Source organism: Nerophis lumbriciformis, linkage group LG06 (genome assembly GCF_033978685.3).
Source record: "Nerophis lumbriciformis linkage group LG06, RoL_Nlum_v2.1, whole genome shotgun sequence".
In the NCBI taxonomy this organism is placed as follows: Eukaryota; Metazoa; Chordata; class Actinopteri; order Syngnathiformes; family Syngnathidae; genus Nerophis; species Nerophis lumbriciformis.
In genome coordinates this window covers 39877859-39904656 of record NC_084553.2, presented here as the reverse complement: position 1 = coordinate 39904656, position 26798 = coordinate 39877859, and the positions used below count along the sequence as shown (strand labels likewise).

The window sequence follows — 26798 nt, the reverse complement described above, 5'->3', positions numbered from 1 at the left end:
TGCATTATGCTGTTATATCTCACATACTATATTGTGTTTTGGAAAAAGGTTGTCATAAACGTTACTTAATTCATTAAAAACAATAACACAAAAGAAAACACATTTTTATGCATATGTACATGAATTCAGTTATAAACATTCATTCACTTTCTTCTTTCCTTCATGGATCTAAACTTTACCGCTGCCGGTATTTTCTCTCTCTATTGTTATTGTAATATTTTCAGAATGTGTTTGTTCTATTTTTGGCCTAAATAAGACAGAGAAAATAATCTGAAGTTGTCTTTATTTTTTTAGTTTTAATGCCATGATTTTAATCAGGGGTCCCCAAACTTTTTGACTCGTGGGCCGCAATGGGTTAAAAAAATTTGGCCGAGGGCCGGGCTGTATATATATATATATATATATATATATATATATATATATATATATATATATATATATACATATATACATTGTCTTTTTAATCCGTTTTGACATTTAACATTGTCACGTTATCGATGGGAAAATTAATTTTTAGACAATATGATTTGCCTGAGCGGCTAGGAGACACCGAGAGTAACAAGCGGTAGAAAATGGATTAGAAAGGAAAGATTAAAAATAAATAAATAAATTTAAAAAAAAATTAAAAAAATTAAAACTTTTTTTTAAATTTGGGACTTACCGTGGGCCGGATTTTGGATGCTGGGGGGCCGGATCCGGGCCGCGGGCCGTAGTTTGGGGACCACTGATTTTAATAGTGTGCACAGATTTTCCTCCATGCGGCCCCTGAGCTCAAATGAGTTTGACACCTCTGATTTAGACTGTAGTGTTTATGCACTTGTCATTGTTGTCACTTTAATGTCAAAAACAAATACTATTACATCAAATATATGGATAAGTAGACATCAACATCCATGTCTTAATCTGCTGTAAACATACAATAAAATCAAGTTTTTTAGTTTTTTTAGTTGTTTTTTTTAATAGTTTTTTTTTGTTTTGTTTTTAATTTTATAAACCTTTATTTATAAACTGCAGCATTTACAAATTAAATCAACGTGTATTTGTACAAGTTTTAACTTCTGACGTCATCGGGGCTCGACCAATCAGAGGGCAGTTTATTTGCGGCGCGTTGACAAGTGGGAGGAATATTTGTACTGCAGTTTAAATAGCGACGCAGCCTTGAGCAGCAGAAAAGAAACACAAGGAATCTTATCCGATATTTGACAATGTTTGGCCTGAGGATACACAGGTAACCATTTATACGTCACAGATTCGGACGGAAAGAACGCGGAAGCAACAGCAAAGCGTGTTATCGATGTAAGTAGGACTCATATGCATCATGTAACAACAACACGCCGTGGACAGTTACTACCATGTATATTACGCGTGTTTATGTCGCGTTATGTCTGTGGGCTGTAAGACTTGTTTTGCTCATGTCTCCAATGCGGTTGTTTGAATGGAGTGTGGCGGTGCCTCGCCCACATGTGTAAGATGTTTACATGGAACGCCAGCACATGACTGCCCCCTTTATCATTATCATGACCTATATTATGTTTATTTAGCCTCAAAAGCTCATATATGTTTGCTAGGCTTCGACTAAGTACATTATGAATGTTTTATATAGTAACATTTTTGGTTGCAAATATGTTATTTTTTTATGCAGGAAGGGACACTGGGTGAAGATGTTCAAAATATGGGCTTCCGTTTGTATGTTGTTGAAAACACAAGCTGTGTGTTTGTGTGTACGTTCAATGACACTGAATGACCCCCATGCACTAGTTGCCTTGTGATTGGTCATTACGTAATACACACGTATTGGGATTGGCTATTGTGGAAGCAATGTCCTGGGAGAGTGAGCACGCTGTGTGTGCGTGTGTGTGTGTGTGTGTGTGTGTGTGTGTGTGTGTGTGTGTGTGTGTGTGTGTGTGTGTGCTACCCTTCTTGAGACATCAACAAGGAAAAGTACCTTCCATATGAGGACCGGTGAACAAGTTAGGACCCAAATCATGGTCCCAGAATGGAAAATCATTGCCTCTAATAGAGAGACAAATACTAGAGTCTGTGAACATAGCTCCAAAGTCAGGATTTTTTGTCGATTTAATGTGCTTACAAAAGTAAACATTGACAGGTGCAGAGGCAGCAATATATGTTAAAACAAGACGGCAGCTAAAGAAGGACTTCCCTATTCCTATATTGGGGCGGTATAGCTCGGTTGGTAGAGTGACCGTGCCAGCAACTTGAGGGTTGCAGGTTCGATACCCGCTTCCCCATCCTAGTCACTGCCGCTGTGTCCTTGGGCAAGACACTTTACCCACCTGCTCCCAGTGCCACCCACACTGGTTTAAATGGAACTTAGATATTGGGTTCCACTATGTAAAGCGCTTTGAGTCACTAGAGAAAAAGCGCTATATAAATATAATTCACTTCACTTCACTATTCGTCCACGAAAAAAACCCTGCGTGTGTAAAAATTTGAAGTGCTCCCCCTCTGGCCAACATGTGTAATAACAAGTGTGTGTAAGAAATTTAAGCGCGCCCACTTTGGTCAAAAACTAATACAAAAATAAAATAAATATGCATATAGAGACATACTGTAATAACTTGAAGTAAATAATGAAGATTAAAAACCAATAACAAACAAAAAACTAACTAAAATATTACCTTTATATTGGCATAGTTGGTTTATATTATTAATGTTGTAAATACAAATTTGTATATATCTAGAAAGGGTGGTCCTAGAGAGGTAGGCATTTTTCTCTAGTCTCAAGAATGTAGGAAATACAAGAATATGTGTGTTTGTTACATGTGTGTTCTTGTATTTCTACCCTTCTTGAGACATCAACAAGGAAAAATACCTTCCATATGAGGACCGGTGAACAAGTTAGGACCCAAATCATGGTCCCAGAACGGAAAACCATTGCATCTAATAGAGAGCCAAATACTAGAGTCTGTGAACATTGCTCCAAAGTCAGGATTTTTTGTCGATTTAATGTGCTTACAAAAGTAAACATTGACAGGTGCAGAGGCAGCAATATATGATAAAACAAGACAGCAGCTAAAGAAGGACTTCCCTATTCGCATCCGAAAAAAACCTGTGTGTGTAAAAATTTGAAGTGCTCCCCCTCTGGCCAACATGTGTAATAACAAGTGTGTGTAAGAAATTTAAGCGCGCTCACTTTGGTCAAAAACTAATACAAAAATAAAATAAATATGCATATAGAGACATACTGTAATAACTTGAAGTAAATAATGAAGATTAAAAACCAATAACAAACAAAAAACTAACTAAAATATTACCTTTATATTGGCATAGTTGGTTTATATTATTAATGTTGTAAATACAAATTTGTATATATCTAGAAAGGGTGGTCCTAGAGAGGTAGGCATTTTTCTCTAGTCTCAAGAATGTAGGAAATACAAGAATATGTGTGTGTTTGTGCACGTGTGTTCTTGTATTTTTACCCTTCTTGAGACTTCAACAAGGAAAAGTACCTTCCATATGAGGACCGGTGAACAAGTTAGGACCCAAATCATGGTCCCAGAACGGAAAACCATTGCATCTAATAGAGAGCCAAATACTAGAGTCTGTGAACATTGCTCCAAAGTCAGGGTTTTTTGTCGATTTAATGTGCTTACAAAAGTAAACATTGACAGGTGCAGAGGCAGCAATATATGATAAAACAAGACGGCAGCTAAAGAAGGACTTCCCTATTCGCATCCAAAAAAAACCTGTGTGTAAAAATTTGAAGTGCTCCCCCTCTGGCCAACATATGTAATAACAAGTGTGTGTAAGAAATTTAAACGCGCCCAAAAATTAATACAAAAATAAAATGAATATACATATAGAGACATACTGTAATAACTTGAAGTAAATCATAAAGATTAAAAACCAATTACAAACAAAAAAATTAAAAGCTTATCTTTTTTATATTTGCATAGTATGTATATATTATTACTGTTGTAAATACAAATCTTTATATATCTAGAAAGGGTAGTCCTAAAGAGGTAGGCATTTTTCTGAGGTCTCAAGAAGGTAACAAATACAAGAATGTGTGTGTGTGTGTGTGTGTGTGTGTGTGTGTGTGTGTGTGTGTGTGTGTGTGTGTGTGTGTGTGTGTGTGTGTGTGTGTGTGTGTGTGTGTGTGTGTGTGTGTGTGTGTGTGTATCTTAGCACATGGTCAGTGTTGACGACATCAATGTGTGGTGTTCATCATTCACAAACCGCTGTGCATGTCTGCTTTGTTAAGGTATGTGTTACAATATGATTGTTACGTTAATACGCCAGCATATTAATACATGTTGCAGGGGGGAACGTTTAGGATAGACACTGTACAGGAAGTAAGCGGGCAAGTGTAAGTCAGCCACTTTGGATTGCAACTGCAACTGAAGTTGACAATAAAGTTGAAGTGAGCAACTATACTGCTCTAACTGTCCACTCTTTATGGTTGGGAACATAACGGACAAGAGTGAAACAGTATGGTGGCAAAATTATATAAGATATAGCCTATAATATGTGTCAGGCTTGAACAACAACAATGTTGTAACCATCCCTTTAAAGATATAATACAGAAACCATAGAAAGCGGTAGTTATCTACATGTACTTTGTTTGAGTAGTGTGTTCGTTATACTTTTTGGGCACTATGCCAATACAAGAGCTGTATTAAAAGCAGGGACGGACTATACCATTAGGCAAACACAGGCACTTGCCTGGGGCCCCGAGATTCCTAGGGAGACCCAAAACATCAAATTAAAAACAATGTTTTATACTTTTTGGGCACTATGCCAATACAAGAGCTGTATTAAAAGCCGGGACTGACGTACCATTAGGCAAACACAGGCACTTGCCCTGGGCCCCGAGATTCTTAGGGGGACCCAAAACATCAAATTAAAAACAATCTATCGTTTAATCACAGCCACCAGTCAAGAACTCTCTTTTTTCCACCAGTCACACACTTCCGGCCTTCACAATAATAGCGCTACGCATTACATTTGGTAAAGTTGTGCTAACAAAATAATGATATTTGAAAAATAGCTTACACTTTAATAAATATTGATTAATATTCCTATCAATTCATTGCCTGGCTCGCCAAGCTTTAATATGCAATAAATGGCATGGTGCTTTCTAACAACATGCTAAATTACATTTTTGTTATGTAAAGGGCCACAAAGGGATAGGTTTGCTTGGGACCCCATCTGAATAAATATGCTCCTGATCAAAAGTCATTACAAAGTAATAATGCTCAGGTTTGATTGACACTTTCAGGGAAGTAAAAATATTTGTACTATATTTGCAGCTCTTTTTAAACACAATAGCACAATAATAAGCCTATTACAGTAATGCCTCTGCTGTATTAATTGCTGTTGCACATCTGTGTGAATTCCAAACAATTAATTTACTGTTGTATATGTCGAGTGGACATTGTTTAACTGTTGCTATGGTGCAGTGAATTGCTCACCTCTGCCAGGATGTGCCAGTCAGTGGTGTTTGGATTAAAGACAAAAGTCAGTAGAAGTAAAAGGTCTTGGTGGATACCATATTGTACTATTTGAAAGGGAACTGCAGTTTTTTTGTTTTTTTTGGAAAGTTGCCCATCACCCACAATCTTTATCATAGTCAAAAGCCACGGTAATTCCTTTTTCTGTGTGTTCCAAAGAGTGAAAAACTGTAAGGACCAGGCGGCTAACAATGCATGTAATGGGAGTCATCTACTCTGGCTGTAAAACCCTCTAAAAAACATAAAAAAAACCACCAACAACACTCTATTTACACGCCGCTTCCTGCATATTAACCAAGCTATAGCGACATAGTTTTTATAAGAGCTAACACAGAGGAACTACTTTTCTGCCATGCTCACACTGCACCTTCGACTACTAGCGAGTGTCCAGCTACAACCTAGCTTTAGCTGCTAATAACGTTAGTCGCAATCCACCATAAAATAAAGAAGAAGGAGCTTGAGATTGTTCTGCTGCTGCTGTATTGCCTTTGAGTTCGTAAACGTGAATGCTAGATTATAAATCATGCATCTCACCTGTATAGTAGAAGGTTGTGGTACCAAGACAGGAAGTTGGTCAACTTTGAAAATCTACACCCTACCAACTCAGGTTCTCAATCATATTTCCATTTGCAGGAGTTGATTTGCCTGACAAATGAAATGATGAAGCACTGGTTTAACGCATAGCAACAATAGCGTTTGTTGCTTTGCGCTTTGTGAAATCAATGCACCCCAGAAAGAAGTTACAGTAATTTTTAAAATACCATATCATGCCCAATGACCAAAATACTGTAAATATTACATGTTAGCATGAATTTTCCCATTACTACATTACATCCATACTTACAGTATGTATATAAAACGGTGTTGGAGGTTTTATAGACGGCTATAAAGGCGGAATAGATTGTATGCCTATGACCTGCATTGTTACTGTAGCTGCCTCTTATGGGCAGTTTTTCACTATTTAGAATGCGCAGAAAAGGGAAAGGCATGTTTGTTCTTGCCTCACATTAAGATTATGGATGATGGGCAGAGTTTAAAAAAAAAAGTGGTGTTCAATCTTAATCATTCATCTAACATACTAATACACTTTGGACAAGTTTAGTCCCTGGAACACTGTCGGGTAACCCGTTTGTGTTTTCATTGCTCAGAGCAAGGCCCATGAAGTGTGGAAGAAGCCCATGCAAAGATGCCCCCAACTTTATTTATACTTGTGACACAATAAGAAGCTCATGCAAGTCGCATGTGTCATATGACCTCATTGGAGAAGAAGGTCCTAAATCTATACTGATCATTTGAATGTTGTTAGGCTGCCAAAATGTGAAGCTGTCTGTCATGAATCCTTTTTTTAACCACTTAAATACCGCACCCTTTTTGTTGTTTGTATCTTCAGTGCTGAGATTGTTTGCTGTATTTAAGGCCTGGTATCTAATGCAAAACAATTTCTATCGATTCATTCCTGTTCCTTTCTCATCTTTCTTGACTCAACACCGTGATGTCCCTGTCCACTCTCTCTCTGTCCAAGGCCATGTTTGGCATTGTGGGCCGAGGGCATTAATTCGTACTGTGTCCGTGTGACAGGATCAGTGCAGCATCATTAGGCTCACTCAAAAAGGGGAATCTAGTTATCGTTCAGGAAGACAAACATACTTTCTGATTCCACGCAGCCCAAAGCTGAGACAATCCACACATAGCAGCAAAGTACATTAGACATCTTTCTTTCTGTGTGAACAGCCTGGAATGACATGATCAATAATTCATGCTATGGAATGTGCCAGGGGTGTGCCGATTGTGCTTGAACTCATCTTCCAACACTAAAAACACAAGGTCATTTCCTCGGATAATGTTCAAGAAAGGAATGAATTGGAGGCTGTAATGTTGGGTAATACATCACAGCATATCATACCAATCCCCAGATACCATGCACATATGCTCCCTTGAATCTGTGAGCAAAATATGAGCGAATTTACTTGGGCTGTGAATCTTTGGGAATAACATCGGGTGCCAGTTGTATGATTAACTCCATTCTTCAATAAAATACACAAACAGCTCTGATAAATGTCTATAATATAGACATTTATCAGAGCTGTTTGTGGATCGGCCGCCGATATTAGCCAAAAAATGCGTATCGGCAAGGCATGGGAAAATGCCGATCCGGATCCAGTTTAAAAAAACTCCGGTCCGTGATTTCCAACGCACCGATTTAAATAATACATTCCACTTTTCTGCTGCTCCCTAATTTCCGTTCCGTATTTTCCAGTACAACTTCAACACATCCACAGGTCTGTGTCCTAACCGTCCTAATCGGAAGCGGATGCCGGTTCATGGTTCCGAAAGGCGAGCAAAAATGTCAGCTGTGTGGGATTATTTTACCCTACAAAACGAAAAAGATGAAGAGGTGGAGTGCAAAACATGCCACAATAAAGTCAAGCGTGGTGGTAAAGTTGTAAGACATTTTAAAACAACAAATCTGATCATGCATTTAGCGAAATGCCACCGTAAAGAATATGAAGAATTTCTAAAGAAAACTGACGAAAAGAAAAAGAAAGGTCCTACCCAACTAAGTCTGACAGAAACGTTCGCGAAGCGTGACATACTGCCACTGAACAGTGCTAAAGCCCAGGGGATAACTAGAGTCATTGCCGAGGAAATCATTCTGGATGATGAGCTGTTATCTCTCGTGAGTAAAGTGGGCTTTCGACGCACCATCCAACACATCTCCCCATTATGCTCGGACTGCAGTCAGGGGGGGCAAACAATTGAAGGGAGTGTGTAGATAGTTTTTTTTTTTTTAAGTTTACACTTGTTTAAGAGCAAGTATTGATGCTGAGTTATAGACATTTTATCCCACTCAGGTTGTGTGTTTTGCCTTTTTTAATAATGTTAACAGCAGTATTTGCACTTCATACTGTTCACTTTTCTACTGTTCAATGATGCCATTTCTATTTGTCATGTATAATTTTGTCTATTTTGTGTTTATCCTTGAATAAACAGGTCAGTTTCTTGTTACCAACCATTGTGTATTATTCAAACTCACCTAATTCAGCTGGCTAGTTGTTATCAAGAGTACTAAAACCCTTTCCAACATGAATCTGACAACTAAGTAGGCTAAATAACTTTAAACTTTAATACATGCTCGGATAAGCCAGTATCGGCCGGTATCGCTATCGGATCGGAAGTGCAAAAACAACATCGGTATCGGATCGGAAGTGCAAAAACCTGGATCGGGACAAAACCCGTTTTGTTTTAAGTAATATAGACTCTATATTACTTAAAACAAAACGGGTTTTGTTTAAAAAAAATGCCACCCAAACATTTAATAAAATCAAATACAAATAAGGCAACAAGAGAAGCATCTAACACATACCTTTTCTAAAGTAAATCTGTACAGCAGATATGGGCATCTACATCAACTATATGATTTACCTGAGAGGCTTGACAGGCCAGTTTAAAAAAAATAAAAAAATAAATCCGTTTTTGATTTGTTTGACTCAATTAAGAATCGTTATAAATAAGAATCGCGATTCAATTGAAAATCCTTTTTTTTTACACCCGTATTATTTAGTTCGAACCCTCCTCCATGTCTGTTCATAATTCATTCATACCATGCATTTAACATGTAATAGGTTAAACATCCATCCATCCATTTTCTACCGCTTATTCCCTTTTGGGGTCGCAGGGGGCGCTGGAGCCTATCTCAGCTACAATCGGGCGGAAGGCGGGGTACACCCTGGACAAGTCGCCACCTCATCGCAGGGCCAACACAGATAGACAGACAACATTCACACTCACATTCACACACTAGGGCCAATTTAGTGTTGCCAATCAACCTATCCCCAGGTGCATGTTTTTGGAGGTGGGAGGAAGCCGGAGTACCCGGAGGGAACCCACGCAGTCACGGGGAGAACATGCAAACTCCACACAGAAAGATCCCGAGCCCGGGATTGAACCCAAGACTACTCAGGACCTTCGTATTGTGAGGCAGATGCACTAACCCCTCTTTCACCGTGCTGCCCTATGTTAAACATACACAATATTTTATTTTCTAACTTGTTTAAGTGTCACCATTTCCTAATTGAAGAGAATATAATAGAAATGTGTAGCAATGGATGAAAGAAAGAAAATGTGTCGGAAAATAATCTAACAATATACAGCTTGTGCAATGTAAAAAAACAACAACAATGAAATATTACAATAAATATAAAAAATAATATTAAGAATGTACTGTAAGACTAAATAGGATATAAATATTTAGAAATAATGCTGTATATAACATAAGTCAAATATGTTTTAACTGATACTAGTGTTTCCCACAGGACAGCAACAGGGTTATTCTAATGTAATTAAATGTGGCGCGCCGCCACGTCATTTATATTATCGGCATACTTTGAAAATAAGATTGTTTTTTAAATGTATGTATACATTTTTTGAGCCTTTTTAAAGAAAATCATAGATAATTATGCCATTGGGACCACGCCCAGGCACACCCCCACCGCCACAGGTATCTTGCCAGTTTAGGGGAAACCCTGAGCAATCTTATCTAATTTACAGAATTGGCCGTGACGCATGTGCATGCCTTTTTTTTTTTGACATTGAGTAAGTAAATAACATTAAAATAATTATAATAATGCCAAAAATAACATAGGTCAAATAATTCACAGCACAGCACAATTGGCCTTGACACATATATTTTTATTAAAAAAAACATCAAAAGCAAATCTAATATGACAAACCTGCAATAAAAATGTTAACGCATATGAAATAAAATATGAATCAATTATATTTCTCAAAGTGCCTTGCATTGGAAAACCCATTAATTCAGAAGGTGGTGGTAAGTTAGATTCATACCCGTGTGGGTGGCACTGGGAGCAAAGTGAGTGAAGTCTCTTGCCCAAAGACAAAACGGCAGCAACTAGGATGGCAGATGCTAGAATCGACCCAGGAACTCGAAAGTTTCTGGACGACCGCTCCACACGCCGAGCCACTCTGCCCAAGTGTATGTCACTTCATTTTGTGTCCCACAGCAGGACCTGCTGCTCGTTGAGAAGTTATACACACTTTTATGTTCGAGCCTCCAAAAGTGTCCAACAATATTTGATGACAGAAAATAACAATCTACAGGGATCTGGATTAAGTTGTCAACACTTATTTATCCTGCTAGGTTTTTTTATTCTCTGACCGACCAGAGCCCTCACGTATTAGGAGTTGTGTGGATTTTTTAATAAAATGAGACCTACGTTAAAATCCAAAAAACAAGGTATGCTATGCAACAAAAAAATTCAGATGTATTAAAGTGTGAGCACGCACAAATCAATCTATCAATCAATCAATCTAATCAATGTTTATTTATATAGCCCTAAATCACAAGTGTCTCAAAGGGCTGCACAAGCCACAACAACATCCTCGGTACAGAGCCCACATAAGGGCAAGGAAAAACTAACCCCAGTGGGACGTCGATGTGAATGACTATGAGAAACCTTGGAGAGGAGCCCCCCCCCTCTAGGGGAGACCGAAAGCAATGGATGTCGAGTGGGTCTGACATAATATTGTGAAAGTCCAGTCCATAGTGGATCCAACATATCTGCGAAAGTCCAGTCCATTGTGGATCCAACATAATAGTGAGAGTCCAGTCCATAGTGGGGCCAGCAGGAAACCATCCTGAGCGGAGACGGGTCAGCAGTGCAGAGATGTCCCCAACCGATGCACAGGCTAGCGGTCCACCCCGGGTCCCGACTCTAGACAGCCAGCACTTCATCCATGGCCACCGGACCTGTGTAACTCACCCTCCACAAGGGAGAGGGGGGCAGAGGAGAAAAGAAAAGAAACGGCAGATCAACTAGACTAAAAAGGGGGTCTATTTAAAGGCTAGAGTATACAAATGAGTTTTAAGACGGAACTTAAATTCTTCTACTGAGGTAGCATCTCTAACTGTTACCGGGAGGGGATTCCATAGTACTGGAGCCCGAATAGAAAACGCTCTATAGCCCGCAGACTTTTTTTGGGCTCTGGGAATCACTAATAAGCCAGAGTTCTTTGAACGCAGATTTCTTGCCGGGACATATGGTACAATACAATCGGCAAGATATCCAATCCAAGCACATTTCTTTGTTACATCACAATCAACTTCAAATTGTTCGCAGCAGTTTGCTTGGCTTTGCACACCCAGGCCACGCCCCCTGATAAATACAATTAAGTCATATTTAAAGTAGCCATGTGCGTGAGATCTGCACGCTCTGCCCAATCAGGATTCAGTAGGAGGTGCTTCTTTCTCGTGTTTCGAGGGTTGAGATTGAAAGCCAACATCATTGCTGTGTGCTTCGGTTTTAACCGCACACAGGCTGAACAAATGGTTGGGCATCAGGAAGAAGGTGCGGAACGGAGATAATTGAGTTTGACCACCCGTAACCCAGTTTGAAAAGATAGTCGCTGCAATGATACGTAAAACTGTAGAAGACGTGGGTAATTTGTGTAGTTTACAACAAAATATTGTCATACAGTAGCCTGCTCACAGACAGATTATATTTTCATGTGAAAACCATGTAATATTTGGTTTGCAATCTTTTAAATTTAAACATGCCAGCCCTATCAAAAACGATGTGAAACACTTAGTTTGATTACTCAATTCATTATTACAACTCAGGAGAGCTACATGCTGTAGCAGCCGTATGTGACACAAAGGAGGGGTCATTCCTGCTGTGCCAATGTGCCGCCACCACCGGCGGGTGCTGTCAACTTGACTGGCCAAGCTGGTGCTGCAGTCACGGGAACACATTGTGACAGCAATGGGTGGCAAAATGATCGCCTAGATAAATTATTAGATGTCCTCACAAATGTTAATACGAACATTAAGCATAAAATGCATTGGCGAAAAAGTGAATTTTGTCTCCTTGCCTCGATGTTTTTGACATTATTGAAATTAAATTACCACCCCTGTGAGTGGAAACTATCCACGGCCTGTAGAAATGTGAGTAAGTGAAGCATGAAGTTGGCGTGAGACACCGCACAATTCCATGTTGCAGTTCAGCCTTGATACAGCACATCTTTTCCGCGAAAAGAGGCGTACGACAGTAATTTGTGCATAGACAAGCTTGTTACAAGAGGGCCCAGGTGCGAATGAGGTGTGTTAAGAAGCAGAGTTACGATGCCATCTACTGTACGGAGTTGGAACGACAAGTTACTTTCACATAGAGTCCAATTACAATGTGTTTATAAGCGAGGGCGTTAAGGTGGCTGAAAGAAATTAAAGTACAAGCAGAGTGGAAAAACCGGTTGCCTCTATATATCATATATATCTGATTTATGACACCTAAAGACTTCCAAAGTTTGCAAGTAAATAGATATGATCAAAATAGTATCAATCTCACGGAGATCCCCGAGCCATTTTGAGAGATAATGAGGAAGCCAGACACTTCATCGCGTGACGTAGAGGTAGGAACCACAGATCCCTTCCCCACCAAAAACAATGCAAATCATGCAGACTTTGTGAGAGCAAACCACGATTACTTGGGGCAAAATTATAATCCAGAACCTTATATTGTTGATTCTGAATATTAGGGGGATGAGCTACGAATTTTAGAAGCACTGCTAAACAAATCCAGCTTTAGTGAAACACTATAGCATCATGTAGCAGTCTTGCAAAGTGCTAAATAAGAAATACAAACTACAAACATAATAAAACAATAGTTTACTGTACGATGTCTGCTCATACTTCGATGACAACTGATAGGATGTCCATATATTCCTGTTTAGATGAACAATTAATCATGATGCACATGAAGGGTTAACAAGGAAAATTCTCCCTGCAGGCACTGTCTACTGTTGTTTGTGTTTGTCTCCATCTCTGGGTATACATCGAATGTCACAGATGAACATATTCTAGGTTCAATGTTCAAGGAGTGGCATGATTTATAATCTAGAATAAATTGAGGCGAGAACAGCCGAACATCGCTGCCGGATCACAGTAAAGCAGCAGAGGGCTACTTGGCTGGCTGTATCATTGCGCCGCTAAGAAATAGTTTTTTGCGATAGCGCTTTTAATAACAACATCGCTAATCTTTGGTTAATAATCAGGTCAGGATATGTATAAAGAGTATTGTTGGCGGGTTATGGATGGTTATTTAGAGGGTTTTGTGGGCAAAATAGAGAGCCCCCATTGAGTGCATTGTTTTATGTATTTATTTATTTACGACTTAAAAGCATTTAAAAAAAGAAAAAAATATGTGTTCATGTTTTGTATAGAGATTGTGAATGATAGATAACACATCTCTGTCTAATGTTTGCCTATTTCCAGTATGACTGATTTGATACTATGGTCAGAGTGCAGAAGCGTTCTCAAATAGCCGAAGGTATTCAGAGCGGAATATTCTAAATGGCTGACTGGATTTGTGGCATTTTGTAATGTTTAAACTGTGTTTTTACATACTTTGCGGATTGTAAATACGATTGGATATGGGTTAATGGATACAATAAAACACAATCAAGCATATAACGTCAACTTGTTTTTCCACTCTACTGGTACTTTAAGAATCCAAATTTCCTGCCATTTCATGTGCTGGTATGACAATAAAAATGTAGCACCAAATGTATTTGTGGTGGGATGAATGTATGAGAAACACTGCATTATAAAATGACAGTTCACACGTCCCAAACAAGAGCTACATTAAGTTTAGGAATTTAGAAATGGCAGTACAACTTTAAACATGTTTACAAAAAAATAACAAAGTATATGCTTCAGTCGCAGCTGCATTCTTCTAGTGATTCTCTCTCTCTTTGTGACTATTCAGATCCAGACCATGAATTATGTGGGTCAGCTGGCGGGCCAGGTGTTTGTGCAGGTCAAGGAGCTGTACAGAGGCCTCAACCCCGCCACGCTGTCCGGCTGTATCGATGTGATCGTAGTGCGGCAGCCCGATGGCTCCCTGCAGTGCTCCCCCTTTCACGTGCGCTTCGGCAAGATGGGCGTCCTGCGCTCGCGGGAGAAATTGGTGAGATTGCAACACTGCTTTACCCTCTCTGTGTGTTTTTATTTATTCATTTATCTTGAATCAAGGTTAAGAAATTTGAGTCAAAGGTCAAAATGGAGTTCCATAAAAATGGGCAATTTTTTCAAAAATGTGTCATTGCGTAATTCGATCAACTAACACTGTAAACGATGTATAATTGCGTCCTTTTGAATCCTTATTTGTTTTTCTGCAGGTGGACATTGAGATCAACGGAGAACCAGTGAGTTTGCACATGAAACTTGGGGAGAATGGAGAGGCCTTCTTTGTTAAAGAAGCTGAGAGCACATTGGTGAGTGATGACTGTAACGCAACAAGCAAACACAGCAAACAACACAACATACTGGCATGAAGGACCCACAACCTGCATTGCATTAAGTTAAAATCACTTTGTAAATCCTCACATTCATTCATTCATTTGCTGGTGTGTGTCCTTTTCAAGGTCATGCGAGAGCTGGAGCCTATCCCAGCAGACTTTGGGTGCGATGCAGGGTACACCTTGTATTGATCGCCAGTCAATCGCAAACATTGCAACATGCATAATAATCAGGAATGTATGGATACAGCTTTTTCACTTTCAATACCGATTTTAGAGTATTAGCCGACACCAATATTGATCCGATACGATTATAGCCCGAATCATACATACTTTTATTATTTTGTTGCATGGAATTTTAGAAAAGGTGTTATCAAGAGAAATTAGTCAAACAGAGAACAATAGTAGGTGTGAAAAATACTAACCTATTTATAATTAACTTATAAATATTTATAATTAACTTATGCTGTCTTTAAGTTGAAGTAAAATGGTCATTGATTTTTGGCGACACAAAAATCATAATACGGTATCATCAAAGGGGTCCTATTATGCGAAACCTATTTTTACCTATTGGCACCTGTTTTTGTGTATATGGGATCTGCATAAGTCCCGGAAATTCCAAATCAAACCCTGGAGGCATTGTAGAGATATTTATAAAACAATCTTGCTTTCCTTCATACTTTCTCCAATCGAGCCGTTTGGAATTTGCCGAATTTGTGACATTTTTTTCAAGTGTGACGTCAGCGGATATATGATAGAGATTTAACTGAAGAGCTTTGTGCAAGTCCGCCATTGTAGTCAATAAGTTCCTTTTTTTCTCTATCCTCTCGTTGTGGAGTAGACTGACTCATACAACATGCACATGCATTCTCGGCTGTTGCTATTTCTGATTGAAAGTAGCGTATAGTTCTAACTTATATCTGTCTGTAGACTCGCTATAGAAGTGCAAAAAACTAGAACAGGAGTGACGGGGAGTAAACACCGTCGAAGTGGAGGCACGTAAATAAGACCGCCCCAAAAACGGCGCTTGTTTACTTAGCTGTTGTGTAGCTGGTAGGTCTTAGTAACCTATAGCCTACCGTTTTTACCTTTTGTAAATGACTTGACTAAAACAGAAGAAAAGACCAATCTTGTGTGATAATTGGAGGACATTTAGATGTTAACTGTCTGTCCAGCTTTGCATGAGTAAATGTGCCGCAAGACTATTTGTATCAGAGATTTCAGATGCAAGCTGATATAATGCGATGGTTGATTTTTGCTGGCATTGAACTGATTTTCAATATCGATATCAATATTGACTCAGTGGCCTAGTGGTTAGAGTGTCCGCCCTGAGATCTGTAGGTCGTGAGTTCAAACCCCGGCCGAGTCATACCAAAGACTATAAAAATGGGACCCATTACCTCCCTGCTTGGCACTCAGCATCAAGGGTTGGAATTGGGGGTTAAATCACCAAAAATTATTCCCGGGCGCAGCCACCGCTGCTGCTCACTGCTCCCCTCACCTCCCAGGGGGTGATCAAGGGTGATGGGTCAAATGCAGAGAATAATTTCGCCACACCTAGTGTACGTGTGACAATCATGGGTACTTAACTTAACTTTAAATTAAATTTTTTCAGTATCTAATAAATTGAAATGTATTATGTTTGCAGATGAACCACATGTATATTGTTCAGGAGAAGATATGAAGGAAGTGTTGAGGATAATAGAGGTTGAGTTGCTTCAGCTAAAAAAATGGTTTGATATGAATAAGTTAGGCAGCACGGTGGTATAGGGGTTAGTGTGTCTGCCTCACAATACGAAGGTCCTGAGTAGTCCTGGGTTCAATCCCGGGCTTGGAATCTTTCTGTGTGGAGTTTGCATGTTCTCCCCGTGACTGCGTGGGTTCCCTCCGGGTACTCCGGCTTCCTCCCACCTCCAAAGACATGCACCTGGGGATAGGTTAATTGGCAACACTAAATTGACCCTAGTGTGTGAATGTGAGTGTGAATGTTGTCTGTCTATCTGTGTTGGCCCTGCGATGAGGTGGCGACTTGTCCAGGGTGTACCCCGCCTTCCGCCCAAAGGGAATAAGCGGTAGAAAATGGATGGATGGATGGATGAATAAGTTATCATTAAATGATAAGAAAACTAAATTTATGGTGTTTAGTGGTGCAAGGACAAATTGTGAAGCAAAATTAAAAATTAAATCAAGTGGAAATTGATAGAGTATATATCATAGAACTCACAGTCCCATGGGAGAACTCTGTTGAGGAGGCCTATGAACGCAAGAAACTGCGATATACAGAGGTGGCAGCAGACGCAACTCAAAATGGCTGGAATGTGAAGGTTTGTCCAGTTGAAGTGGGATGCAGAGGATTTGTGGCATCTTCCACCATCAGATTGCTGTGAACTTGGAATTCACGGACAGGCTCTGCCGCAGATTATCAGAGCAGTTTCTGAAGCAGCTGAAAGAGGCAGCCAATGGTTGTGGATGAAATGGAAGGACCATTGCTGGGCTCTAAGAACATGACACACACCCTCACATTTCCAACCCTCCAACCTGAGGAGGGCCTCTGAGGTATGCGGTCAGCTCTAAGCTTGGCTCAGGGAAGAGGACGGCCCTGATAGTCCCTTGGGATGTTAGTCATTTTATAGCTAAACTAATCCTAATGATTGGGCATGGGACACAAGCTACAGGGTTGATCACCTGTTAGCTGTCCGCCTTTGATGAGGGTGTTTAGTGAGTAAAGGCCGAAACACCCCAGGATTCAAAGGAACACTACTGACGATGTGTCCCACTCTAAGGTATACATCTCCCATGCCACTCTTAACATCAAAGCAAATCTCATGTGAGTGCACACCATCTATTGGCACAATGGACAGTCTTAACATCACGTCCTGTGTTTTACGATTCATTCTTATGAAACTTAAATTATTGGAAATAATAATTGATCATAAATTATGTTGGAAACCGCAGATTAAATATATAAAGGGAAACATATCCCAATCCATTGCCATTCTTTATAAAGTAAGACACGTGCTGAATAAGAAATGTCTGCAAATGTAATGTTATTATTTAATTTTTCCATATTTATCATATTGGGTTGAAGTTTGGGGAAATGTTTCTAAAACAAACATAAACCCAATAATTAAACTTAAAAAAAAGAGTAATTACAATAATACACAAAGTGTGCTACTATGAACCTACCAATCCAATCATAAGTTGTAATGTGTTAAAATGTTCAGATATAGTGTTTTTGAAAACAATGGAAATTATGTTTCGAGTAAAGAACAACAGCCTTCCAGCTTGTATTCTTAGGTTATTTACATTAAGAGGAGAAAAGTATAATTTACGGGGAATATTGATTTTGGAAATATGTAAAGTAAGAACGAATATAAAATACACATTTATTTCAGTTTTAGGAGTTGAATGGTGGAACAAGTTCAGTGATGAGTTGAAGACATGTAGTTATTTGTTAAGGTTTAAGAAAGCCTTGAAATGTGAAATAATGGAAAATTATAAAATATACCAACGATTACTTTCATCCCTTAGATTTTTTGAACGTTGATGTTCCAGGCAATCTAATTTTCAGGGAATGTATAGGATAGGCAAATATACGCCTTGGCTTCAGCCTATTCCTTTTTCGGTCATTCTTTTTTGTGTGTGTGTGTATGTGTCTGATTGTTAATATGTATAATCTGTGCTGTTAAATTGATCACACAAAATGATTGATTATATGACCAAAATAAACTAATTTCATTCATTCATATTTATTAGTATTTATTTATTTATTTATTGTTATCTATGTCCTTTTAAACCTCTTGGGCAAATCATATTGTTCATGTCAATGCCCATATCTGCTGTACAGTTTTACTTTATAAAAGATACGTTTTTCAAAAAAATACTACAATGAAATGCACTACTGTCAAGGTTGATTTTGATGTCCTAAAGTCGACATGAGGCTTCTGACACAGTCCTCTAAATCATACTATATAATTACTTCCTCCACTAACAGGAAGTCGTTCCGGCCTACCTGGCGACGTCACCCATCCTGTCGACCGGAGCGGAGTTAATGGAATCCCAGCTGAGCAGGAATAGTGCGCGTCACCACGGTATGCGTCTTTTAAAACCACACAACTTATGGGAGAAAAACACCACATTTCTTTAATATTGCTTTCATCTGTTGCCACACAGACATGCTGTGCGGATCACTTCCTGTCCAGATCATTGGGCTGCAGCAGGGTGACGGAGGGATGAGTAAGAAAAGGAGGAAGAGGAGAAGAAAGGCTCGGCCAGACGAAGGGGGAGGAAGAAAGGACGGAAGCGGGGAGGAGTTTTCAGATGATGACAACATGTTTACTATTGACCTGAGTTCTGATGAGGAGAGAGAAGGAGACGCTGGCAGGTTGGTGTCTCTGTGATGGATGACAAAGTCTTCCAAGTGATACGTTTAATGCGCTTCTTTGTCTCTTGAGAGTGCAAGGACCCTTGAAAGGCAGCTCCAGTTTCTGGAGGCGCTCCAAGAATTTGTCTTGTTCCCACAGTACTCTCTGTTTCCTTGACATAATGGAGCACAGCGGTGGCCTCGCTGCTGCTGCTGCTGCATTTGCCTTTTCAGTCTTTTTTAGGAAATCTTACCACATAGATGGGATTGGAACATTCCTGAGAGACACACACACACACACACACACACACACACACACACACACACTCAGTATTATTGCGTCAAAAAGGGAATTAGAGGAGCACGCTTGGCAACATTTTCACAACACAAATTGTATCTTATCACGTGAACAACGACACTAAGGGCCTGATTTACTAAAAGTTTGCATGTACTAAAATATGTGCAAACCTGATAGCACACGCAAAATTGATCTACTAAACCTGTGCAAAGTGGATTGTGTCTGTTAAGTGTGCAGAATAAGGTGTGCAATTCATTTTGCGTGTATGTCTTAATTGGTATGCAAAACATATGCTGATCATCAAAACATCCACAATACTCGGAATGTGATTTACAGTATCAACACTCGTCACAGTTTTGCCAGCAATATTTTGGTGTTTTTTTGCACCTTTGAGAAGGACAGATGAGAATCTTCCAACATGTCATGTGTTAACATTTTGGACTGTCAGAAATTAAATAAAAAAATATTAGACACGTTGTCTATTCAGCGACATCCTTTTATTATTTTGTAGCTGCTAGAGGAGTTAGATGGCTGATCAAAACAAATTCAGTTGATGTGTTTTGATGTCCTTTTGTATTTTTTTTAAATTACATTAGTTTTTTTTCTACATATTAAAATATTTTTATATTTTTAACTTCTTTAACTATTAATTTGTTTGCGTCTTGAGCGGTGTAAGTACAGCCTTTCTCCAATGAGCGCACCTTCAGCAGTAAAAAAAAAAAGTGGTTTCATTGTAGATGCACTGCAGGACTGTTTCTAAATGCCCATAAAAAATGGTAGATGTCTCCTGCACGTTTGAAAACATAGCAAAACGCCACATAAATGTGCAGCAAATGAGAGTGTCTCTATGGTGATGCCTCATATTGTACACGCAAAATCCTCATTTAAATAAGGCGGTCTGCACCACTTTCCAATTGCACACGCAGTCTTACTAGATCACACGCAACACGGATCTTAGTAAATCAGGACCTAATGGGTTCTTTCTATAAACTGGTTAATCTGTGGATGTGTTGTCTTTTTTGTGACCAGGACACTCTACGGTGATCAAGGGTCTGCAGCCAACACACACACCAGTGCAGACTGGAACCGCCCAAAGAGGTACACACACACACACAAATTGAACACTCTCAAAAATAGATGTACCAGTATGTACCCACAGTGGTACAATGCTTGTCCCTGGGGGTGTACCTTTTTGAGAGGTACTTATGTACTATTCAGTCCAGGTCCATTTGTGTAATAGCTGATAGTACCAGGAGGATGTACACATGTGCTTGAAACCAATATGAAAGAGAATAAAAGCTCAATACACAGCAATAAGTCGAATTTTAATATACCTTTGACAATAAAACAAGATCATTTTAAAAATGATGAAGAAACATTAATACTATTTTTTATTTAACCAGGAAAAAATCCCATTGAGATTAAAAAACTATTTTTCAAGGGAGTCCTGGCCAAGAGGCAGCAAAGTTACACATAAAATGACATTCACATTACACATTAAAATGACAGGATGGACACCAAGTAAAACAGTTACAGATAACCGAGGCTCCTTTTTAAAAGCATTTAAGGATTAAAAATTCAGTCAGCTTCCAGTCTCTTTGTAACATGTTCCAAGCACAATGAGCTGCATAGACAAAAGCTTTTTTCCCTAGCTCAGTGTGAACAAAAGGGACAGAGAGCAACAGCTGATCGTTGGATCTCAGTACATAAGAGTTCATACTTCTCTGTGAAATCAATGTAAATGTAATTGGGCAATAGTCCCAGAAGAGCCTTGTAAATAAAAGTGTACCAATGACACTGTCTCCTAGTGGACAGGGAAGGCCATCCCACCCGAGAGTACAAGTCACAGTGGTGTGTCATGGCTCTACAGTTTGTAATGAACCTCAAAGAAGCATGGTAAACACAGTCCACAATCTGAAGACAGTAATGAGTAGCATTCATATAAAACAGATCACCCTAATCTAGCACAGACAAGGCGCTTTTTTACACCAAAAGAAAAACATCTCTTATTACAGAAGAAAAAAAACAATTTAAGTTTTAGTTTCTTCACCAGTTGATCAATAAAAGGTTTAAAAGTGAGAGAGTCATCAATGAAAACACCAAGGTATTTGTATTCATGCACCACTTCTATGACATTCTCTGCAAGAGTGGACACTACTGGGGGAGTTTGAGGCACCTTCCTATGTTTGGAAAACAGCATAAGATTTGTCTTGTCAACATTGAGAATCCGTTTTAAGTCAATAAGTGACTAAAGCTTTCTGCAGCCTTTTCAACAGATGATCCAGAGCAAAAACAATTGTATCGTCAGCATAAAAATGCATATTAGCATCAGAGAAATATTGTTTGAGCTCATTGATGTATAAGATAAATAAGAGGGGCCCCAATACAGATCCCTGAGGCACCCCTTTATGAATAGTGAAACATTCTGAACAAAGGCTCTTGTATTTAATACACTGGGTTCTGTTTTCTAAATAATTTGAAAACCATGCGACTATATGTTCTGACAGTCCAATGAGAAACAGCCTGCGTTTTAAAATAGCGTGGTCTACTGTGTCATACGCTTTGGAGAGATCAATAAAAAGTGAGGCACAGCACTGTTTTTTATCAAGCGCTACAATGATGTCATTTACTACCTTCATTGAAGCAGTGATAGTTGATATTTACAAATAATTGTATTTGAAGAGAAGAACTATTTTAACTGATCACAAACAAGAGATTCCAGAATTTTTGATAAGACACATTTGATATTGGCCTATAATTAGAAAAAAACTGCTGGATCACCTCCCTTTAATAAAGGGAGGTCAAAAGCAGATTTCCAAACTGGTGGAACGTCTTTGTTTTTAACTGACAGATTAAAAATAATTGAAAGTGGTTTTGCTAAATCAGCTGCCAGCCTTAAAAAATAAGGCTCAATCAAGTCAGGTCCGGGGGACTTTCTGCGGTCTAATGTTTTTAGGGCTGTATACACTTTAAGACAAGTAAAAGGAGCAAAATTAAAATGATCTCCAGAGAACTTGGGAGAGTCTGTACAAGGATTCCCTATAGTTGTCCCTTTTGAGTCAAATAGAGAACCGGACGATAAAAAATGCTGGTTAAAACCATTCAAGACTTCAGTTCGATTATAAACTGGCACTGATTCTTGAAGTACAAATGTGAGAAAAGTTGCTGTGTTTTTATTCACAGACAGAGATTTGATCACTTTCCAAAATTCCTGTGGGTTGTTGTTGAGATTCTCAGTAGTGACAGACACAAAATATTCTGATTTGGCCTTTTTGATAAGGGAAGTGCATTGATTTCAAAGCTGTCTAAAATACAGTATGTCCAATCAGTGGCAGAGTTACTTTGTCTTGCCTTATTCCATGCCTTGTTCATGAATATCTGCCAGTTCTGGAGAAAACCAGGGATTTTCTCGTCCCTTCACTCTGTATTTCTTAAAAAGTGAATGTTTAATAATAATGTGCATGCAAATGTATTAGAAAAATGTCCAAGCTAGCTCGACATCTGGTATTAGATTTATATGTTCTCAGTCCACAATAGACAAATCATGATGAAAAGCTTGTTCATTGAAATTTTTAAGATTCCTTCTACAAACAATATGAGGTTTGCACTTCGGAATCCTAGTATTTCTACATGCAGCAATAACACAATGATCACTCAAATAATTACAGAATATACCCAAGGAAGAGAATTTATGAGGCACATTGGTTAAAATCAAATCAATCAAGGTAGATTTTTTTGGAATTTTGGGATTAAGCCTGGTGGGAAAATTGACCAACTGGGTGAGATTAACAGAATCACAAAACCTTTTAAATTCATCAGAAGCTTCATTTAACCAGTCCCAGTTAAATTCTCCTGACATAAGTAATTCAGTGTAATTTAACTTATCTAAAAGCTGTTTTAATGACTCTAGCGCCTTATTTGAAGCAGATGGAGGCATGTAACACCCAACCACAGTAATATGTAGTGATTTATCTATTTCTACATCCAGAGCCAAAATGCAATTTGTTTACTGATTGACTGGGAAAGAACAATTGAAGCATTAAATCTGGATTTCACCTAAATTGCTACACTCCCACCTTCTTTTGGCGTATCGGTGCGGTAAACATTATGGCCGTTAATGTTAATGTCTTGATTTGTAATAGACTTCGTAAGGCAAGTTTCCGAAATCAAAACAACATCTGCCCCTGTTAAATTCACCCAAATTCTGACCATGTCCATTTTTGGTAGTAAGCTCTGTACATTTAAATGAACATATTTAAGACCAGACAATGATTTAAAATCAGAGGATAAGCGGTAGAAAAAGGATGGATGAATGGGTGGGTGTCTAGGAGCACTGAAGCTCAGGTCCAGGATTTGGTTGCCCATTTTCGGACAAAAGTAGGAGTAAAGCAATCAACAGCCTCTGCTTGGCAATTTTTTTACTTTTAATCTTTGGCATGCTGAAGTCCCTCCATTTTGTGGATTGGAAAGATACTTATATAAAGCAAATAAACATTTGAGTTTTGATAGGTCTTTGGGTAGACCTGGAGACATGTTTACCGTATATCATTTTCCAATTGTACTGGAGGTTGCCCTGGAGATAGAGAAGCTATAGAGCATGTGCCAAAACCTTTCACAGTTAGGTGATTTTCATTAGAGTGTTCACAGCTCTTTAATGGGTGCAGCAAAGCCAAAAATAGGAAAATAGTTACTGAATGAATCATGCTGATTCCAATGTAGCACAAGACAGGAATACCCGAGTTTTTTTCGGTCCCTGAATTAGACGATGACGTTGCGTGACGTCACGCGTAAACAGGAACTGAGGCCCAACAAGGCAACACAGCGAACAAAATACGCCAAAAAACTAAGACCACTGTAGGCCGCGGTCTCAGGCAACAGGAAAAAGGGAAAACTATTCCCGGCACCAGAAGAAAGAAGCGCAGCCACCGTGCTGCACTTTCATCAATACTAGTATCTGCAAAATGCCTGTGTTTTCAAGACATGTGAGCAGTACATGAGGATTTTAACTTGAAAGTATTTGTACAACCTTTCACTGGACAACTCACAATATGGCAATATCCGCAACATGGCTAATGATTCAACACAAACCCCTAAAACATTTAAGGTATGCTGTAAATTTAAATGTGCATTTAAGTGTACATTATGTGATCTTTTTCTCCTCGCTACCTGTTATAATTGCTAGTATTTACATGATGTCACAGCAAAATCTCATATTTTATTTATTCATCTTTGTTCTCTTTACCAGTCCCATTTTAAAGAGTGTTCTTTTAAAACATTTTTAAATGATATGCAAAACATAAGGTAGCTAATGTCAAATATTGAATGATTATTGCTTGTTTGGGTCTATATCTTCACCTCACAATGAGTATGTAATAACATAATTCAATGCCTGACTTTTCTTCTCTCTTAGCTCCTCTTTTTGTTTGTGCTCATTTACAGTGTATATATGTTTATCTTCTTTTAGTCACATGGTTAAGGACACTCTCTCCATCCCTCTGTCCTGCGGACTGTCCATCTCTTGTCCACAGCAGACCTCTCACCTCTCCTCCCACCTTAGGTATCACCTCCACTTTCACCTTCTCTGAGCACTCCAGAGGCCACACAATACACTTATTGACTCAGCAGATTTACTATCTACATACATATATTTAAATTAGGGCTGTCAAAATTACCATTTGATAATGATTATCAATCAATATTAATATGATAAAAACATTTACTCCGTTAACCCATCTGGCAATGTATTTCAGAAAAATTGTCCAAGTAGTGTTATCGCCGTGCATGTGCAAATAAGCAATTTATCCGGTAGTGACCGGCTACAGAAGCAAACAATGAAATAAGGAAGAAGCTAAAGAACACATAAACCCTCTCTATGAGAAAATTAAGAACCAAAAAACATAATATAATTAGGGTGATTAATAGATTAATTTGATTAGGAAAAAGATTTGATTAATATTCTGTTGCTTCAATTAGTGTAACTAATACAATTCCAGACCGCATGGAGTGCCCAAAACTTGAAATACGCTGACATAGTTTGCGCATAACCCCATGAAATAGAGTGCACATGAGAGTGGTGGTGTTTGGGTGCCGTGTGGCAGCAAACAGCGGTGAGGTTTTTTATTTATGTATACATGTTAAAAGTGCAATTTTAATGTTGATGACGTGCATTTATTAGAAATGAAGAAATGGCAAGCAGGAAAAAAAAATTCAACAATTTTTCCTAAAATACTCATTGAGGCAATAAAGTGAGTTTTATTTGATTAGTCAATTAATCAAACGAACTAATCGATAGATTACTGTAATTTCCCTTGCTATAGAGCGCACCGGTATTTAAGTCGCACTCACTCAATTTTAGAAGAAATAAATATTTTTACATATATTAGCCGCACTGGACTATAATCCGCAAATATACAGTATACCATATACAGTATACCAGTACGAGAGATTTTGTAATGGTGCCTGCCACACAGCAGTAAAACGGCTTATCAAACAAAACAGAAGTCTTCTTCGTGGACCCACTAGCTGCGGAAGCTAGCTCTCCAATCAGCTAAAGAGACTCTGTAACTCCTGTGACATTTTGGTGAATTTTTTCAAAACTGAAACAATATAAAAAGAATGCCATGGTAAATTAATAATACTAACACACACTTGTAAATGTGTTTGCTAACACCAACAACGCTAGCTTGATGACATTACGATAGATGGTTTAGTAGATATGAATTGTTTTATTTAAAACTTGCAAAATTTGCTTGAAATAATGAATGAACAATCCTTTTGAGCAGAAACGCTGTGGACGAATATACTTTTGGCACAAAACAGGAAATACATAGTCAGCACCTGCAGTGAGCAAACTCATCCAGAAGCTGGCGCCGTAGCATAAACAATAACACACCTTTTTCAGTGTCTCTGTTGGCGTAATATGAAAACTATTTGTTGAATACAAAACATCGTGGCCGTTAGCGAAGAAAAATCCATAAATTAGCCGCACTGATTTATAAGCCGCAGGGTTCAAAGCATTGGAAAAAATTAGCGGCTTATAGTCTGGGACTCGATTATTAAAATAATTATCTGCAGCCCGAGACGGAACAGACAACCTACTTAGAGTATTATGCACACTGCAGAAAGTAGTTATATTTTCACCAAATCGCTTCTGTTTAAATGTGGTAACTGTTTCAAAAACAAAAAAAGGCAGTTTTTGTTCAAATTAACTTAATTAGGTGTTTTATAAACACTTTAAATTAATAAACAGTACAGTATATTCCCTTCTTTTTTTATTCTCTTTGCTCATGCAAAATGAAACACAATTAATGGTGATTAATCGAAATGAAGCCACACCAACACTGTGATTAAG

General features: G+C 38.6%; 1 protein-coding gene across 5 annotated transcripts in view; it reads left to right on the top strand.

The window, feature by feature from the left end:
• The first annotated feature begins 1173 nt into the window (after nt 1–1173).
• The window catches only part of lpin1a (lipin 1a), a 44025-nt gene continuing 18400 nt past the window's right edge, over nt 1174–26798 (top strand). For all 5 annotated transcript variants that reach the window (XM_061964324.1, XM_061964321.1, XM_061964320.1 and 2 more), the window contains exons 1-7: nt 1174–1296; nt 14255–14455; nt 14667–14762; nt 18781–18877; nt 18960–19170; nt 20477–20545; nt 24912–25004. In XM_061964324.1, coding sequence (XP_061820308.1) covers nt 14264–14455; nt 14667–14762; nt 18781–18877; nt 18960–19170; nt 20477–20545; nt 24912–25004 — 758 coding nt within the window. In that variant the 5' untranslated portion in view covers nt 1174–1296; nt 14255–14263. The remainder of the gene's footprint in view (nt 1297–14254; nt 14456–14666; nt 14763–18780; nt 18878–18959; nt 19171–20476; nt 20546–24911; nt 25005–26798) is intronic.